At 32.0% G+C, this 18,985-nt stretch overlaps 1 protein-coding gene across 4 annotated transcripts in view; it reads right to left on the bottom strand.

Annotated features, from left to right (window-relative positions):
- Nucleotides 1–18,985, bottom strand: part of STRN3 (striatin 3) — a 107,140-nt gene that overhangs the window by 5,159 nt on the left and 82,996 nt on the right. For 2 of the 4 annotated variants that reach the window (XM_019654279.1, XM_019654280.1), the window contains 8 exons: nucleotides 15,134–15,274; nucleotides 10,936–11,069; nucleotides 9,454–9,629; nucleotides 9,126–9,173; nucleotides 8,716–8,837; nucleotides 6,379–6,546; nucleotides 4,691–4,831; nucleotides 1,586–1,693 (listed from right to left, as the gene is read on the bottom strand). In XM_019654279.1, coding sequence (XP_019509824.1) covers nucleotides 1,586–1,693; nucleotides 4,691–4,831; nucleotides 6,379–6,546; nucleotides 8,716–8,837; nucleotides 9,126–9,173; nucleotides 9,454–9,629; nucleotides 10,936–11,069; nucleotides 15,134–15,274 — 1,038 coding nt within the window. The remainder of the gene's footprint in view (nucleotides 1–1,585; nucleotides 1,694–4,690; nucleotides 4,832–6,378; nucleotides 6,547–8,715; nucleotides 8,838–9,125; nucleotides 9,174–9,453; nucleotides 9,630–10,935; nucleotides 11,070–15,133; nucleotides 15,275–18,985) is intronic. The other 2 variants (XM_019654281.1, XM_019654282.1) reach the window with 1 other exon arrangement.

The following is an 18,985-nucleotide window of genomic DNA, read 5'->3' as shown; positions in this document are numbered from 1 at the left end:
GCACAATAGTAGCCAGTACAGTACAAAGTACAAAATGCTCAATACATTTCTGTTGTTAAAATCTAAATATTCATTAAACCCATTCATAGTACTGATTTCTCTAATGTTTAAAATGAAAAAATTCAGTAAATTTACTAATTCAATTGATAGAATAATATTCTATTAATAATAATTTAGCTAACCAGCAAATACCAGTTATGGGGATATTCTAGTTTATCACATTTAAATGAATCACCAATTTTCAAAGAAAGATTTCTCTGAAAACAATATATGCAAACACAATTTATAGTTTAACTCAATGTTGTGTGTGTCTGTGTGTGAGAGTGAAAGTGAGAAAGAGGTTGATTTAGAAAGAATTTTTCCATTGTTTGGAGCCTACTGCTTTAGTTATCTTCACACTAAAGATAAGGTACCAGACTAGTTAATAGAAATAACAAAATAAATTGGTAGCATTTACAAATAATTTGAAAGGCCATACTCTTTATTTGTTATTAAGTAAAATATTATTACCACTTTCTTGATTTCTGCCAGTAAAATAGTTCTAGAACACTCACTTTTTGCTTTTAATACAACTACTAAAATTCCTGAACCTTCCCATACAAATGTAAATCCTCAATAATTACTAAAAGGGAATCTTTTTAGAAATAACGGAAATTAGCTCTCTGCTCTTGTAGCTGAGGGAGATCTTTAGGCTTCATAAAAAATGTTCAAAGAATTGATTTGATAAGGTGCTAAATTGAGAACATTCACACAAATATGAATCGTCTTTCCTGTGCAATACACACCTGGGAATATTTATTCTCTTCTCAAGTGTTCTACTGAATTAAAACAAATCTGTCCATAAAAGTGTTATCTGAACAAAGGGATTTATGTAAGACTCTAAAGACTAAAAATTATGACCATGTCCTATATAACCTTCGAAGAGAAATCTATAGTTCTGATTTGCTGTCTTGCTTGATGTTTCCCTGAAATAATATTGCAATTAACATTTAAGTTTCTTATTTGAAAGTCTTTGAATACCCCTGTTTTAGCTTCTCCTCAAAGAAGCCTCTGTCAGATCTTTCCTGAAAGAGAGCCCATAATATTTTATGCAGTATTCTAGGTAATAACAGATGAAACAGAGGCAACCCAAATTAAAATTTGATTTTACTTTTATATAACTGGTAAATTTCCTGGAAATACTGGGAAGATAACAGTAAGCCAATTTCTATTATATAATTTTGTCCACTGAGAAATAATTTTAAGAACATATTTGAAATGCCAAACACCAGAAAAACACCTCTTCTGCTCTCACAACAGAATATTAAGGAAAAAATTTCAAATGGAAGGATTTGTATTTAAATAAGGACATGAAGAAATAATAGGTAGGCAAGGTATTATATATATACTTAAGGATAAAAGTTAACATGAGTGTGCAACATTAAGTAAAGCAAAAATGTTAGTTAAAATTATTTAAGTTGGCAATTTTGAAGTCAAGAAGTCAATATATCTTACATAAAAGAATATAATTTTTAAAAGAACATAATTTTTGATCACCTCAAATTTACAGAATATGACTGAAAAGAAAATAAGACAACCTACTTACCCGTTTTATTGTCAAAAAATTTGATGTGTCTATCTTCATGAGCAGTTATTGTAACAGGAAGTGTGGGATGACTCACTACTCTGTTAATATGATTATTGGATTGTAAATCTGAAAAACAAAGCAAGATAATGCACTAAAATTCAAACCTTCAATTAGAAACTAGATGTTAACTTTTTTAGTCTTAACAAAAAATAAAAATCAAAGCTTTCGTATAAAACAAAAAAACGGAACTAAAATTAGGGCTCTCCAGTGACACAATTTCTTAAAAGATAAATGTTTAAGCCATCACGTCCTATTATATGGACAAAATATAAGTATTTTAATGCAGACTGTCAACAGAGGTGGTTTAGAATTGTTAAAAGACTTAAAAACCAAAGACCAAGCTCTTAATTTTTTATTAGAGATGAGGAAGAACAGAGAAGAAGCAAACATTTCAACATTATTAGACTTGAAGTAAATCAATCATTCCACATGTATACATGAACTCTTAACTGAACTTAAACACATTTCCCAAAAAACCCTGTGTGTGTGTGTGTGTGTGTGTGTGTGTGTGTGTGTGTGTGTGTCTAATTACCTATGTAAGAGCAAGAGAGGAACTAGGGTTGAAGATACTACTCTGAGTATAATTTGGTATGAGATTTTTATCATGGAACCATTTAAATGTTTTACATAATTATAGACTGATTTTTAAAAAAACAATCAAAAGTAAAATTAAAGAAATGAACTTAACTGCATATCCAATCGGTGGTATAAGCACAAATAAATGAAATGTTTCAAGTGACTTTAAAGCATAAAATTTATATTTAGATTGCCCATCCCTAGTGGAATGAGTATACCCTAAGTACTATTAGTTACTAAATAATATTTAGATTACTAAATATTATTAGTAATCCAACTATTGTGGTGGTTTTGGTATTATTATTCTGAGACAACTGCATGTGTACTGTGGGATAAATAAAACGAGAGGTTATGATGATCTTGCTGAAAACCAGGAGTTGTGGTATAGTTAAAATGAGGTAAAGACATAAAATCAATGGGATAAATCTGAATTTGAATTGGAAGTATTTGTATGAACTTATCAGTTTTTTGTGTGTTTTTTTAATGTGCATTTGTGGCTCTGTCCACTGAAAAAGCCTAACCAATAACCAATTGAAGAACCATGAAAACTATGAGGACCAACCCAATAGCCTAGCACTTAGACTGTAGTCTCCAAATGTCATTTTCCACTAAAAGAAACCACAGTCCTTAGGGAAATGGCTGATTTCAGATCTGGGGCACAAAATGAAAAAGATGAACCTAGAACTCTTGTCATATCAGAAAGAAAACTAACAATGACTACCAGGGTCATGTCAAAAAAACTCCAGAGCCAACTTGATTAAACTCCCACTGGCCAAAGACAAAATAATCTGAGTACCAATAAAGGTAATACCTGCAATGCATTGAAACACACCAAATACATTTATCTCCAAGAGAGATTATAATGATAATAAAAACAAACAACACCCAAAGACTCACTGGTCACCTTTGGAGGATGCTGAGGAACCACCTCATTATTATTCTGAAAACTGGTAAATAAGGGGGGGGGGGAATCAATAATTTATCATGCCTTCCCTTTATAATCTCTAACTCTAAGGCAATCAAATCATTGATGAGGGTGTTCCTTTTTATAGAAATATTCTAGCTAATAAATGGAGAAGTAAAGATAGGATTAAAAACTCATTTTCAACAGTTAATGAATTAATAGACCCAGGTAATGATCATCAAGATTGAAAAGATAAGAAAAAGATAAACAACCAGAAAATATTTACTTCTGATAAAAGGTCACAAATTACTATGAAGTGGTCTTGGCAAAAAATTATGAAAACTTTAAAATGAAGACAATTAAAAACACTGAACCTGAATTTGAATAAACCTCTAGGGCTATAGCCAATTTACAGGAAGTAAAAAGCATATTAAATGATACCTCAAGGATGCAACTGGCAAAATCCAGACTCTGGGAAATTCTATTGAGACAAACTACTCAATTTCTTCAATTAAAAAATGCAAATGCAAGGGAAATAAAAGGGATGGAGGGGGAACCTACAGATGAAGATACTTGAAAGACTTATTGCCAATCACAATACATGGGTCTTAATTGGATTTCTACTTAAACAAATTGTAAAACATATATACCACATCCCATCCTACATTTATAACATTGGCCATTTATACATATTATTGGAGCTGGATGAGTTCTTCAGGCTCATTATGTTATTTTTTCTCTACATGCACATGTAAGAGGTCTGACAATTAAGTTCAAGAGCTTGTTGTAATGGATGTTTCTAACCGTGTTTTGATGTCAGAGGGATTATTCATTATGAATTTGTACCAACTGGACAAACAATTAACCAAGTGACTATTTGGAAGTGCTGAAAAGGCTGCATAAAAGTTAGACGACCTGAACTTTTTGTCAACAATTTATGGCTCTTGCATCATGACAATGCACCAGCTCACATGGCACTGTCTGTGAGGGAGTTTTTAGCCAGTAAACAAACAACTGTATTGGAACACCCTCCCTACTTACCTGATCTGGCCCCAATGACTTGTTTCTTTACCCGAAGATAAAGGAAATAGTGAAAGGAAGGCATTTGGATGACATTCAGGACATCAAGGGTACTACGACGATAGCTCTGATGGCCATTCCAGAAAAAGAGTTCCGAAATTGCTTTGAAGGGTGGACTAGGTGCTGGTGTCAGTACATAGATTCCCAAGGAGAGGTACTTCGAAGGTGACCATAGTGATATTCAGCAATGAGGTGTGTAGCACTTTTTCTAGGATGCATTCGCAAACTTAATTGTCCGACCTCGTATTTCCATTAAAAATTTAAAATTGTTTCCCTGGTTTTCACCTTTACATTCTCTACTCACTCCTCTGTCCCTATATACCCACCCAAGCTTTTAAGAATAATTGAGGAAATAGCAGAAATAATGTAAATAAGTACAATTACAACACACTGAAGCTATTTTTCCGCCCAAAATTCAAACAGCCAAAATAGGAAAATTAGAAGATCACTCTCTACTGTGTAATAATTCATTTTAAGGTTTCAAAGAAACCCTGGAAACTTACCAGAATCTATTTGTGATGAAAATATCACCAATGACTGTGATGTTTCTAAATCGTAAATTACCGTACTACCAGTGTTGAAAGAGGTAACCATATGAGCTGGATCACAGCCTATAAAGTCAACTGATGTAGGTATTCCGTGCTCTGAAAGAAGCCCAAAGAGATACAGTGTAAACACAACATTTTAGAAATCTCTGCGTTTCTAGTAAGAAAAAGGAATTAAAATATTTGTGAAATAATGTTAATAATGAAAAAGAAAGCACTTGTGTTAAGATGGTGAGCTATAATAGGTAACTTTCCCTTAATTATTTAAAGTTTTTATAGCATTCTATTTAACATAATAAGAAAAATATAGCTAGAGGGTTCTTAAAGTGAGAGCAGACATGTGCAAAAGTTATTTGTTCTATGCATTTTCTTCTAAGAGAAAAAAAAAATCCTGAATGAGTCTTTTGGTCCACTTGCCTACGATAAATTATAAAATGATAAAAATTGATAAATTGTAAAAAGATAAATTAGCATTCTCACATCATTGCCTTGGGAAACTGTTCACCTGTCTGAGACCTATAAGTCTTATCAAGTAGCGAATACAAGTCAAAATTTCAGATCTGTGAAAATGAAGCATGGATTCTGGGATCCACTGATGCAGTACTATCCTAAAATGGCCTGAGCAGCAGCTTCTCTCTTTAACATAATACATTCAACTGGCCAAATCAGTGCACAACTATATGAAATCTGGAGTCAAGCAATGAATTACCTGAATGACGCTAGAAACAAATATTTAAATGAATTTTTACCTCAAAAGCTTGGGTAATTGAAAAACTATAGAATCACTAAGGTATCCAAGAGACAACAAAATGAACCCCCCGTCGGGCATAACTGATCTCACAGATTCACTGCACACAAATTTTCAAATATGAAATACGTCTTTACTGTACTAAGTCACAAACACGACTGGTAACAGGTTACGGTAGAGGGGGAAGATACGGAAGCGATGAGTCACAATATTTAAGGTAACTGTTAGATATTTGAAAATCTGTGTGCAATGAATCTGTGAGATCAGTTGCGCCCGACAGAGGGTTAAGCATATAAACTATTCATCTAAAATATTTTAAAACAAAACATACTTTTTAATAAAAATAAAAGGTCTGATTTTAAAAATTGATTTGGAAAATAAGACTAATACAAGTATATAAATATATGTATGTAAATATCACCACAAGGTAAATTGGTTAAAGCCTTCTTTGACAGGAAAAGATTTGAAACCATGCATGTAACTCTGTTTGTACTTCCAGTTAAGGGTGCTATTTCAATGAGTATGGCTAGACTTCTCAACCAGTGCACTGACACACGGTTTACAGGTGTGCTTGAGACTGATCCCTGCAGTCTCTGTGGGAAGCTGCCTGAGCAAGCAGAGAGTCACATGATGTCCCTGTGAGTAGCCTTATTTTTCTACTCCACTTTTACATATAGTTTTATTTTTTAAATAGGACATGTCCTGAAAAAGGTAAAAAAAGCACTGAGCTACAGGTTGTATGTGCAAAGCATCTTTCTTGTATATAAAAAAAATGACAAAGTGAAAAAATGACAAGCTTTATAAAATTCTTTCAATATATCTCTTGGAGCAGCAAAGAAATAGTAAATCAGTTGCTTTGTCCTTTTTTTTTTTTTAAATAGAGGCAAACTTTGCTTACCCTTGTCTCCATTGTAAGTGCAAATACATGGCAATTTTTCTTGTGGATTCCAAAGCCTAACAGTGCCATCTGCTGAACAAGACAGTAATTGATTTTTTATGCCACTATAAGCAAGACCCCAGACAGCATCTGTATGAGCAACTAAAGTGCCAGCTAGAACATTTGGCTCTGGGAAGAAACAAACAAACAAACAAAAATTAGCAAAAAGAAGGTTAAAAGAAATGCTTTGGTATATAGAGATAACTTACCACATAATTTAGTGTAAGACTACACATACCAACTATAAAGATAAACTAAGGTGTATACAATGGCCATCTCTTCTAAGTTGTGGAGTTACAGGTTATTTTTACACACACACACACACACACACACACACACACACACACACACACACACACACACACACACACACNAAAAACTGCCTTATAGAGCTATAATTCCCATACTACACAACTCAACAATTTAAAATGTACAATTCAATGTTTTTAAATATGTTCACAGAGTTGTATAATGACGACCATGCCAACTTTAGTACACTTTCATCACTCACTAACCATTTCCCCTAAAGTCTTCCTCCCTGCCTTTCCACAGCCCAAGACAACCACTAATCTATTGTTTGTACAAATTTGCCTATTCTGGTCATTTCATACAAATGACGTTTTGTGACTGGCTTCTTTCACTTAGCATAATGTTTCCACAGTTCATCCATAGTGTAGCATGTATCACTACTTCATTTTTTCAGTTTTTGAATAATATTCCATTGTATGGATATACTACATTTTATTTATCCATTTATCACTTGCATCATTTTGTCCTGCAATCCTGTTTCTCTAGTAAACTCCCACTTTTCATAGATATTTCTTATCATCTCTGCAATTCACATAGTTCCCAACCTCCTTTCCTAGTGAATGATTATCTCATACTTCATTGAGAATATACAGCATTGAAATAGAAGCCCTTTGGGTCTTCCTGCCTCCCAATCTATAAATCTACTAGTGTCTAAAGCCATCTTCTCTACGCTTCCATATACAAGTGAGGAATTGTCCTCTTTCCCATCAAAGACTAATTCCACTAGGTGTATTCTGGATTCTGTTCAACTCACTAACTTGCTTTCATGTTTCCCTAGTACACAAATTCTCCTCCTCCTTGGGATCCACAAGCAAACAAATAAGCTCCAGCATCTCTCAACATAAACACAAAACCTTCATTAAAGTAAAGATGCCTTTTTACCTCCCATTTATTCTCCAAATCACTCTAATACGGTTTCTAATACCAACATCACACCAAACAACCCTTGCTAAAATCACCAATGATGAACTCTATCCTACCAAAACTTAGTAATATTTTTCTTTCTTTGATGATATCTCCCCCTCTTCCTTCTCATCACATTGCTTTTCATCCATGAAGTATGCCTTGAAAGGTTACCCAGAGGTCCCTTCACCCTCTGGTTTTAGTCCTAGCAACCAACCTCGTTCTGCCTGGCTAAATCTGGGTAATCTATATGTCACTTTTAAAAAGGAACCTTTCTATGCTCATATTATTAGACCTCTCAGTGGCATTTGAAAGTGCAGACTCTTTCCTTCCTTCCTTTCAGAATGGTTTCTTCTTTGGGTGTATTTCCATGCCCACACTCTCCTGCACTGCCTCCAACCTCAAAGGCCAGTCCTTTCTCAGTTTCCTTTGTTGGCTCTCTTGCTCTAACACTCTCCCAATGTCAAAGTCTCTTCTCTTCTTACCCTACACAATACACTCTCCATGTTACACTATGCATTCTTACATCTTGATATTGATTTTACCTACTTGATATTGCTGGCTCTTAACATGCCTAAAAACCAAACTCACCATCTTATATCTTCTCACACCTTTCTGGCCCCATTTCAATAAATGTTACTATCACATATTTAATTACTTGTGTCAAAAAGTGGTGATGAAAATATTCTGAATTAGATATTGATAATGGTTGCAAAATCCTGTAATATAGTAAAAACTACTGAACTATATACTTCAAAAGGGTATTTTGAACTACATAAACTATTTCTTAAAGTTTAAAAGATTGTTCCTTAAGTTTTATTCTTTTTTATAACTAACACTGAAGTTAATTAATGCTTTAATTAATATAGTTTATTTTTTGACACCATAAAATTACCATAAAGTGCCAGCTTAAACATTCGTGGCATAGTTCTTAATTTTTCTCTTTAATAAAGCAAATTACTAGTAAATGGAGGAACTAAATGATGAGATTACTATATGTTTAAACACCCTTATAGTAATACTTGAAGTATTTACTTTTATCAGCTCCATTCACTTAAAAAAATACATTCTGAACCTTTTACTTACCATATGTATCATATGGATCCACATTAGGGCTAGGCATATTCCACCACTGGATGGTTGCATCAATACCACCACTAAAACACTGTTCTCCATTAGAACTAATAGCTAATGATAGAACAGGACCACTATTATAGGAAAAGAGGGAAAAAATTACTTATAAAGCCTAAGAAGAAATTTACATCTGCATCTCCCAACCTCTGAACATATGTGGTATCTAAAAACTGCTTAAGGTAAACATGTACATCTGAACATATATTCTCACTAATACAATTATCAATCAAATAAAACATTCAACTACTGTCTTTCCTAATACAAAACAAACATTATTTAAAAATCACAAGGTTTTAGGATTGATAAATAGTAGTTAACAATAACTATGGCTGTTGATTAAGTATTAATTCAATGAAACTTACATGTGGGCCCTGAATGTGTAGATAGGCTCTACATCTAAAGAGGCACTCCTAAAAGAGGAGGAAAGGGTGGGGAGGAGAAGGCAATTAAGCAATCATACATCACTGGTTGATATTCAAGAGTCATTAATTAAGATCAATGAGTGCATAAAAGAAATGGGACCATAAAGAATAATAATTACTGGGCCGGCCGAGTGGCACGTTGGTTAAGAGCTGGCTTGGGACGCCAGAGGGCCCCGGTTTGGATCCCATTTAAAAAGAAAATAATAATACTTATAATTATTAGCAAATTTGAAAGGGAAAAAACACAGGCTAACATTAAAATACTTACTTTTTGGCAGGAACTGTTTTTTGTAAGTTCCAAAGTTTCAGAGTATGGTCTTCAGAAGCAGTAACCAACACAGGTTCTACAGGATGAAAAGCTAATGCCCGCACTCCATCAAAATGGCTACGTAGTGTATACTTGGGGTTCCATGTCTTTCGAAAGGCATCTTTATTGGCAGGCAACTAAAAAGAAAGAGCACAATATTTAGTGGTAAAAGTAATAAATTGATAGGCATGTGGAATTTTTGTTTCTTTGTTTGGTCTGTTTAAAACATATATTTAAAACTTTGCTAAAATGTCCAGTAGAAATTTAATATACCTTAAAAACTTTATAATAAATCTTTATCATTTAATAAAAACTAAGAAGAATAATTTCACTAGCTTTCAGATACATAGATGAAATGAGGGGTCCCTTAATCTCATTTACCTAATCATTAGGCTAAACCTAATGGTCCTATTAAATGTGAGTGACAACAACAACAAAAAGTACCATGTGGCAATACTTTACATGAAAACAATAAAAATTACATAAATTACTACCAAAAATCCAAGGGTACAATATTAAGAGTAAATTGTCGTATTGAAAATTAGCATGTGAATTTTTTAATGGCAGCAAGTTACTTTCTAGAAGTCTAAGAATATTTTCATCCCATTTTCATTATTGTTGATACTGATAAGAGGTTAATCTTTTTACCTTCATTTCTCCATCTGTAAAGATAGGCTGTGAAACCTCTTCCAAAGTAGTCAAAAGTTTACTAGAATTTGGTTCCTTATGTACTTTAAAAATAAATAAGAACAATCCAGCCCACCAAGGCTGATGTCTCAAAAGCATGCTAACGTAAGTGTAAAATGTAGAAAAGGTGAATTTGTTAAAAAAGAAAAAATTTGCTGAAAAACTGCAAATGCATTAATACAAAATCAAACCAAGTATAGTTAACTCTCAATTGAGTGTTTATTGTTTATAAAAAATGTAATCTAAGACTAGTTTCACCTCTAACACTCTCCTTCCCATCCTACCTCTGTCCTTCCCCATCCTTCAAATGTAGAACTAAGTATTCAGGAAATGGCAAGCTAACTTTAACATTATCCTTTAAAAAAATAAAAGTTCAAAAATAAAACTTGCTTTTTAAGAAGTATCCTGAAGGCAAATAAGTGATTCAGGTTCTCTACTTTTCTCATATTCACACCAAAATATGGCTTAATTTGAGTAGGTAATTGAGAGTTGACTACTCAAGATAGATATTTATCAACCAATATTTTAAGGTAATCAATCATCCCAGACTCCTAACGAATCCACCACAATATCTAAGAAAAATTTAAACACCACAAAGAGAATAGTTATAAAAAAGTCACTTCAAATCAACATATTGACACGCTTAAACTTATCTTTTCCATGCACCTTGACATTAATTCTGTTTTATAAGTGTTCCCAAAAATTAAGGAGCCTTCTATTAAATCATTAAAAAATTAAAAATAAAACTGCACTTACATCATAACTATAGTCTGCATCATTTGTTACCGTCAAGTCTGCAAGGTCTCCAAGGCCCAGTACACTTAACAAAACATCATCAGAACCCATAATAAATGACTTGCCTCCTCCAGATGGAAACGTTATTGGTTCAGCTATAAAGAACAAAACCGCTTCTTAAATGCTGAAAAATCATACAGTACAAGACAATATTGTGGGGGGATGTAAGCACTTAACAGTTACAATACAGTAATATAATTTTTATTTTCCCACTTCCCTCCTTATTTCTTCCGCTCAAAAAACCCTGTTACTGAGAGTAGTAATAAATAAATGTTTATTTAGAAACTGCAACATAATCTTCCACAAATCAAATGTACACTAGATCTAGTATTCCAGGGTGGGAAGTGGGCACAAAGCTGTCGATTTAAATCACTTATCACTTCAGTACAAGTACTACAGTATTTTTCAAACGTTATAGGATGTTGCTAAGTCTTTTTGCCTTGTATCATATTTGCTTAGAAATGCTAGGTATTCTAATCTCTGATAAAAATTAATATAAGCACTCAAATGTAAATGATCTCCAGTCTGTAAAACTGTTACCAGTTTACTGAAATGAAGCCTTAAATTGCTTAGATTCCTCCAGTAACAGCAATGGACTAGAAAGAGGGCAGTTCTACTAACAAAAATGTCAATTTCCTTTCTGTAAAAGGTTAATCCATATGATATTCAGGTCTTCCAGCTTTCAAGCTGTGGCTATGATTTTTTATATTAAATTCTCTTTTATTTACCGTGATACTTCTAAAATAACTAATCTTCAACGACTAACTATAGACTTTAAATTTCTGTTACTTTGAACAATTAATATCAAACAATGCCATAATTAGAATAACTATACTAATACATATTTTGCTGTAAGTTATAGTATAAGCAATAATTCTCAGTATCATTTCAAACATGCTTTGAAAGCAAAATTTTAATCTTAAGATGCAAGAAGAAAGTACACAAGTCACTGTAATACAAAACAACTCAACATATCAAAACACATGTAAAATTCATGAGCAAATTTAAAAGGGAAACATAAAAACTCAAGCTAATTATCAATTTTAAAAAATTCCTAAGAATAATGATAAATTTAATACACTACAGGAAATATAACAGGTATAAAATTTGTTAGTCATCACTAATACTACTGAAAATAATTCTGAGAAGGTACAAGTCAACTTCTCCTCGATATATACTACAGCAAAAGTGAAATTCATCTTTATTTAGTATATCTTATTTACTTATGCTATAAAGTAAGCTACATAATTTGACCTAAATCAGGTCCTAAATGACATCGCTAAAATGTTGTGTACCAGCAACTGATCTAAATTGATAGAAAATATACATATGGATACTAGTAGTATTTAATCTCTTTTTTCTTTAAAAATTTTTAAATTAAAATATAGCTAACATACAATATTATATTAGTTTTGGGTGTAATCTTTTAATGATTATATTCATTGAGTCTGAATAATCTGTAGCTCTTACTGATCCTTCCTACCAATATCTAGTATGCAATTATTGATAATACCAGAAGCATTTAAGAATGATAAAATCCATAGTTTAAAATTATGTTTAAGAACAATTATATAAAATTCATTAGATATTTACTCAAAGGATTTTTAGCCCTACAAGGACAGATTTTTCTTTTAAGCTCCTAATTTGTTAGGAAGACAACTTAGAACAAAATGCCACAATTCCTCCCACTCACAATTATACACTCAATAACAAATCTTTGATAAAAGCCTAATAAAGTAACTTTAACATACTGATAAATTATTTTGCATTATTATTCTTTGTGTACAGATATTTCTAATTAGTTGTAGACCAATTTAAGGGCATGTGAAGGGAAGTGACTGGGTAGTATTAGCTAGTTATATTGGAGTTTTAGATTAATTGTATTAAACAAAAAGTATTATACCCATTTCTAATTAATTATATGACTGACTACATTTCTCTATCTCTATACACACACATATTTATTTACATATAGCAACCTATGCTGCTTACTCAGCATTTATTTTATATATATGTGAAAAAAATCTTTTAAGCTACATTTCTACTTTCCATAATCACCCATCAACACTGTGCCATGCAGTAATCACAGTAAATACTCAATTTATTTGCCCTTGTTTCCTTGCAGAGGGAATTAATTTGTATTCTATAAATTCATTTTATTAATGTTAATAATTAATTACAGCACGATTACAAAAGCATAAAAATGTCATTAGCAATTCAAAGAAGAAAAATTATTAAAAGCAGTTTTTAATGATGGAAATTATGACACTTTTTATTTAATAGCCTAAGAGATTTCAACAAGCAATTTAAAAACAGTATTATCATATTAGCATTTTCCTTTATGAAAATCTTAGAGTCCATAATATGGGGTCTTACATCAAGGTCCTTTATGCACTTCTATAACTAATCCTCCTTTTTATGGGTACTAATGACCAAGGAAATCTGAAGCTAACATATCAAACTCTTCCTTTCTCTTTCAATTTTATCAAACCAAAAGAACACAGCCCAATAACCGATTCCATTTATGCTGACATGGTATGCCTCAAGTCTACTAAAAACAGTCTGAAAGGTTGTAATGCAGAAGTTTCTTTGAAAACAGACATTTTTTCTCTATAAAATGAGATATGACACAGGCTTCGCCAGGAAAGCATGAAGTTGGAGGTTGCCACTGAAAATGAGAGAGTATGAACTCTAACATCCCCTTCTTAGCTCTAAGTTGAAGCTGAATTTGAATCTTTTAAAATGAATTCTAAGATTTACAGTTAGAAAAGTATAAGGAGGTTTGTGCTCATCTCCCTTCTCCTCCTCCTTCTGCCATTAAGAATTAGATCGCTGACTTACATTTTTTCTTTAAAAAGCACACATACACATAAGCATGCACAGAGAGCTCTAAAGTGCAAAATCTGCAGTTTAAATGTACGACACAAACTACAAATACTTTAGGAAGTTTCCTATGCATTATTTGGTGAAATAGACCAAAAGCTAAAGAAGCTAAACTACCATTAAAATGCATAAAATAAAAAATAATGGAGTTGATATGTGCATTTTAGAAAATACTTCTTGAAGTAAAACAGGAAAATAGATCAATAATAGAAACAAGATCTAGAAAAACCAAGACTATTTTACTTTTCCTGTTGCTTTTCATGCTTTAATATGTTTTGGGTTTATTATTTTAGTGATTTTATCTATCCTTCCTCAAATTTTCTTACAGATTATGGTTGAGTGGTAAATGCATGCAGAGGTGACTGTAAAAGAAAAAAAAGCAAAATTATTTAAGTTTAACTGTACGAAAACTGTGCTATTAGAGAACTCTTAGAATGAAATGCATTTAAAAATTTTTGACTGGGGCATCAAACAAATTCCATTACATTATCAAAAATAGAAACATCAATGAAATTCAATCAATATGCTAAATTATTAGATAATGAATAATCTTATACATACCTGATATATCACAATAAACCTTTTGTAAGAATTCAGTATCATTACTTAGAACTGTAACTATCTGGACCTAGAATTATAAATTACTCAAGTATATCTACATATCTTCAGCTAAAATCAATTTTGGAAATAATGCCTAAGTAGTACTTTCATTTCCTACACATTTCTAATTTAGGTAAATTTTAGAAAATTCATTACCAAGTAGTATACACTTGGTACCAAGTTAAAGAACACTGATTAAATCAGGTAATTGTTACATGAGTATAATTTTAGAAATAATATATATGTAAATTTCCAAGCACAATGTCTGGCACTTGTCTAATATGTAGTAGCTGTTATTAGTTGTTAAAATTTAAGCAAAGTTACTAAACAGTTCTTTTCAATATGTACTATTTTAAAGTGTTTTTAAAAACTATTTTCCTGCTACTAGATCTATAAGCTAAAGTTAGATTTCCGAGAGGTACTCTGTACTGACCCCTATAACAGAAACAACTCCACCTAACATTAAAAACAAAAATAAAACATAAAGACATAGAAGCCAAAAATTTCAATATCCTTAAGACAATTACACAAAGAGCTTGCCCACCACCTTCTCTGAAGATCATATAAGATGATCTTCAGCATTCTAAAACAGCAGCAAATTTACAATATTAAGGATATGTGATCTGGAGTTAACGTCTTCTGCAATGTAAATAAACATGGTAGCTAAATTTTGTACCTTCCTCTGCTCTTGCACCTTCATGATCAGTCATTCTAGTAGAGGCTGACCTAGACTGATTAATGATTCCTGAAGGGATGTGGGGCAGCTCATCATCTCCCAGATCAGCTATCATGTCGTAGAGTTTTGTCCTGTTGACCCCTGTAAATTAATGTCAGCAGCAGAGGTTCATTTAATGGCTACCGCTTGACTTGCTCGTAGCCTTTAAATCCAATTTACTAACAAACAGGATTTTTAAGAAGTTCCAGTTACAAACACCTCAGATAATTCAAGATGTCATCAATTTTCTATACCACCACCCCAAAATATTAAAGTGATTTAAATATTTAGGATATTCACTATTTCTGTGTATATTATATATATATACACATATATTCATATAGTATATATATTCGCTGTTTCATATATACATAAAATTGAGTCTTCTGTCACTCAACCAAAGTTCTGTAAACTAACAGACACAAAAGGTAAACAGAGGAAATTTTGGTGTTTAAGATAATATTTAACAGTGTAAAGAATAAAACATGAGTTTTCCCAACTTAATTCACTATTTTGAAAAGATAAAGAAATAAGTACAAATGATTTTTATGAGGGTGCAACAAACAATTAACTTTCCCTGGTGTTTATGTGGATATTTTCCTGCCACATTCACACAAATCTGTCATTAACAACCCAACCCCAATTTTCCTCTAAATATTTTTTCACTTTTCCCAAATTTGAAAATCCTGATTTACCAATAAGCTCTCTGATTTTCTCATATAGTATGGAAAGTCATCAGTGTCACAGGCCATAAATTTAAGGGGGAATTTTCAGCTATTGCTTAGGTAATTCAGGCCAAAATAGAAAAATTCAAAAGCACCTGCAGTACAGTGGGATCTCTAACTTTGAACTTCAGAAATGACAGGAGAGGCATCTCTTATGTATTTTGAAAGAAAATAGTTTTAAGAATGTTAGAAAAAATAATGTGAAAAGACAAAAGAAAATGCTTTCTAGTCAGTATAAAGTAAAAATTAAGATAGGCAAATCTAAGATCATACGTTATGACCTTATATTTACTAATGTCAACATGAATGGACTGCTGTGCAATTATTAAATTTCACTATGGCTATTAGAATATTAGTAACTATATAGGAACTATCATTCATCTATGTGTCCTTAACAAAATGACAGTGACATGGGAAGACAATGAAAATAGGTAGAATCTTATACATTAATAAGCTCTATTTTACAGTAATTCCTGACTTCTTAGCAATGCTTATGCTTAAGCAACTCTACTTCTGTATGGAAGTATACAATAGGTCAAGTAGTTTGAATTTTCTAAAATAATTATAATGAAAAAACTCAGTATAATTTGAGGATTTTCCCCATCAATGAAGTGACTGTCAACAAATTCTCTTAATAAATAAAAAACTCAACTGGACATCTAACCATCAGTTAAATTCAACATGAAAGAAAATAAATGTTATCCTTTCTCACGAAATAGCTCTCCTTTATAATTTCCCCACTTATGAATATCACCACCATTGATTTAGTTTCTGTTCTTAAAATTCTGTAACTACATCTCAATAATTCCTCTTCAACTTATAAAATAGGGGTAGGGGCTGTTTTGAAAAAGAATCTTCCCTTCAGGTAATCTCCAGATTAATCTCTTTCTCTCTATTGGCTTTTTTAAATCAAAGCTTTCATTATTATGAATTATTGCAATAGATTCCTAATTGGTTTACCTATCCACCAGCTCGACATGCTTTCAATCAAATTTGAGTATCACATTTATTATATCACCCTTACTCAGGCACCAGTGGCACGTAAACACTTTTTGGATTAAGGTTTACTAAAATCTTGTACTTAACCTTGCATGTGCTTCATGATCTGATCCTATTTTTCCTATCTTTTAATGATCCACAAAATAAATCTAATTTTCCAAAGCAGTTTCCCTATACTATCAACATTCACCAAAGTTATTTCTACCATATTTTGTCATATCTGTATCTCACTTGTCCCTCACAAAGGTGAGACTTCCTGCGCGCGCGCGCGCGCACACACACACACACACACACACACACACACACACACACACACACACACACACTAGCTCCTATCCTCTAATGTGCACCTCAGCCTATCACAATTCTACCCACTCCTCCAAACCAGTTCAATCTACTTGTGAAGTCTTTATCGATTTTTCCCTGCTCACTCTTATTATACTCGTGTATACCATAAAATTTGACTTTATTAGATATTATCTTATAAAAACTTTTATCATATGATAGCTAAAGTCAAATACAATAAACACAAGAAGTTTGTCATTACAGATAATGCGAAGTCATACTCTTCCTAACACAGACTCAAACATATGGAAGGAAAGAAAAGTCGGAGACATCATGAAAGTTACTGTTCAGAGAGAGGATCCCAAATTACATAATTGTTACTTTTTTTTTTCATTAGTTTCTATGTAGCATAGTGTCAACTTTAAGAAAAGATGTCAAGTCCCTGCTTTAATTCTAGTTTCTTTCTTAAAAACTGCTAAAGGATTAAAGCAGATTTCATAACCAGAAATAATAGTCTTATTTAGCATCTACTTTGCAAAGCATCTTTCAACTGTAAATTTAATGTGTCTTCAATTTCTTTCTAAATCTATCCAATATCCTAAATAAATGTAAGAAAAAGCAATTTCACATAAAACATTTGAAGTGTGGATAGCAGTGACAAAATTTTAATGGTATTAGTGTAATATAATAATATATAATATCAATAATATAGTATTATAAAAATATTCAAAGGTATTATTGAAAATTCCTTAAACATTAATTAAATAAAAACTGATTCTCAGTTACTACTGCTAAAATCTATAGAATACGTTTTCTAATTTTTATAGCAAGAAAAGCTTTTTTTTACCATTATAAATATAAAACAACCTACCTACCTACCTACCTCTTAACCATGACCACCAAATCTATACAAATGCACAATCATCTAAACAGATTACAGGACAACAAAAAACATACTAATTACACCATGTAGTAAGCCAGTTTACTATGGACTGATAACTGTTGTTAGTGGTTTTATAAATCCAAACTTACAGACAACTTATGACATATGAAATTTATTTTCTATATACTCTATTATTCTAAGTAAAACAGTACTTTTTAAACAAATCTAATGTTTTCCCTTTGTCAAATGTTCCTATCTTCTGTTAATTGTATATTCTAAAGAGAAACCAAGTGTTAGCAGGCAATCTGGAAAAGATAAGTTTATTTTCGAATAAGGATTCAATTATGTTTGTTAGATCTGTTCTATTTTTTGACTACCATTCCAATTAAAATAAAGCTTTCACACAACTGTCATCTTTAAAAAACTGATACAATATTAAGGAAAAACAACTAATTTAGCTGCAAAGTGATTCTGCAGTTTAAAAAAGCATACTGATTGAAAGCGCATAGGTCTGATACTTTCTGACCGACATCACAATGCCTAAATTATTTTCTTGGGGGAGGAAAAAAAAAAAGAAAAAAAATCTGAGTTGAAGAATTGAATGGTCTGTTTTAAAAGTATGATATTAAGCCAGAAATATAAAACAACTGCATCTCTTAGATGAAAATAATATTCCTTTGCGATGAAACAACTGTGTTTCTTTTATTTGATGCAGGAGAGAGCATATTAAACTGCTTATGGGCTCTTTGAATTTATATTCTATCCTAAATAGAAGCAGCTTAATCATCACAGATATTTTCTAGTGCGTCAAAGTGTTTTTTTAAAGTCTGCTGAAAGTTATTGCTAAAAAATAATAATTTCTCCTTAAATGTATTAAAATGCCTAACATACAGATATTTGGAGTAAAGTCACACTTTAAAA

The sequence above is a fragment of the Hipposideros armiger genome, unplaced genomic scaffold (assembly GCF_001890085.2).
Source record: "Hipposideros armiger isolate ML-2016 unplaced genomic scaffold, ASM189008v1 scaffold_218, whole genome shotgun sequence".
In the NCBI taxonomy this organism is placed as follows: Eukaryota; Metazoa; Chordata; class Mammalia; order Chiroptera; family Hipposideridae; genus Hipposideros; species Hipposideros armiger.
Note: the sequence above shows the minus strand (reverse complement) of the source record. Positions and strands in the feature narration are given on the sequence as shown.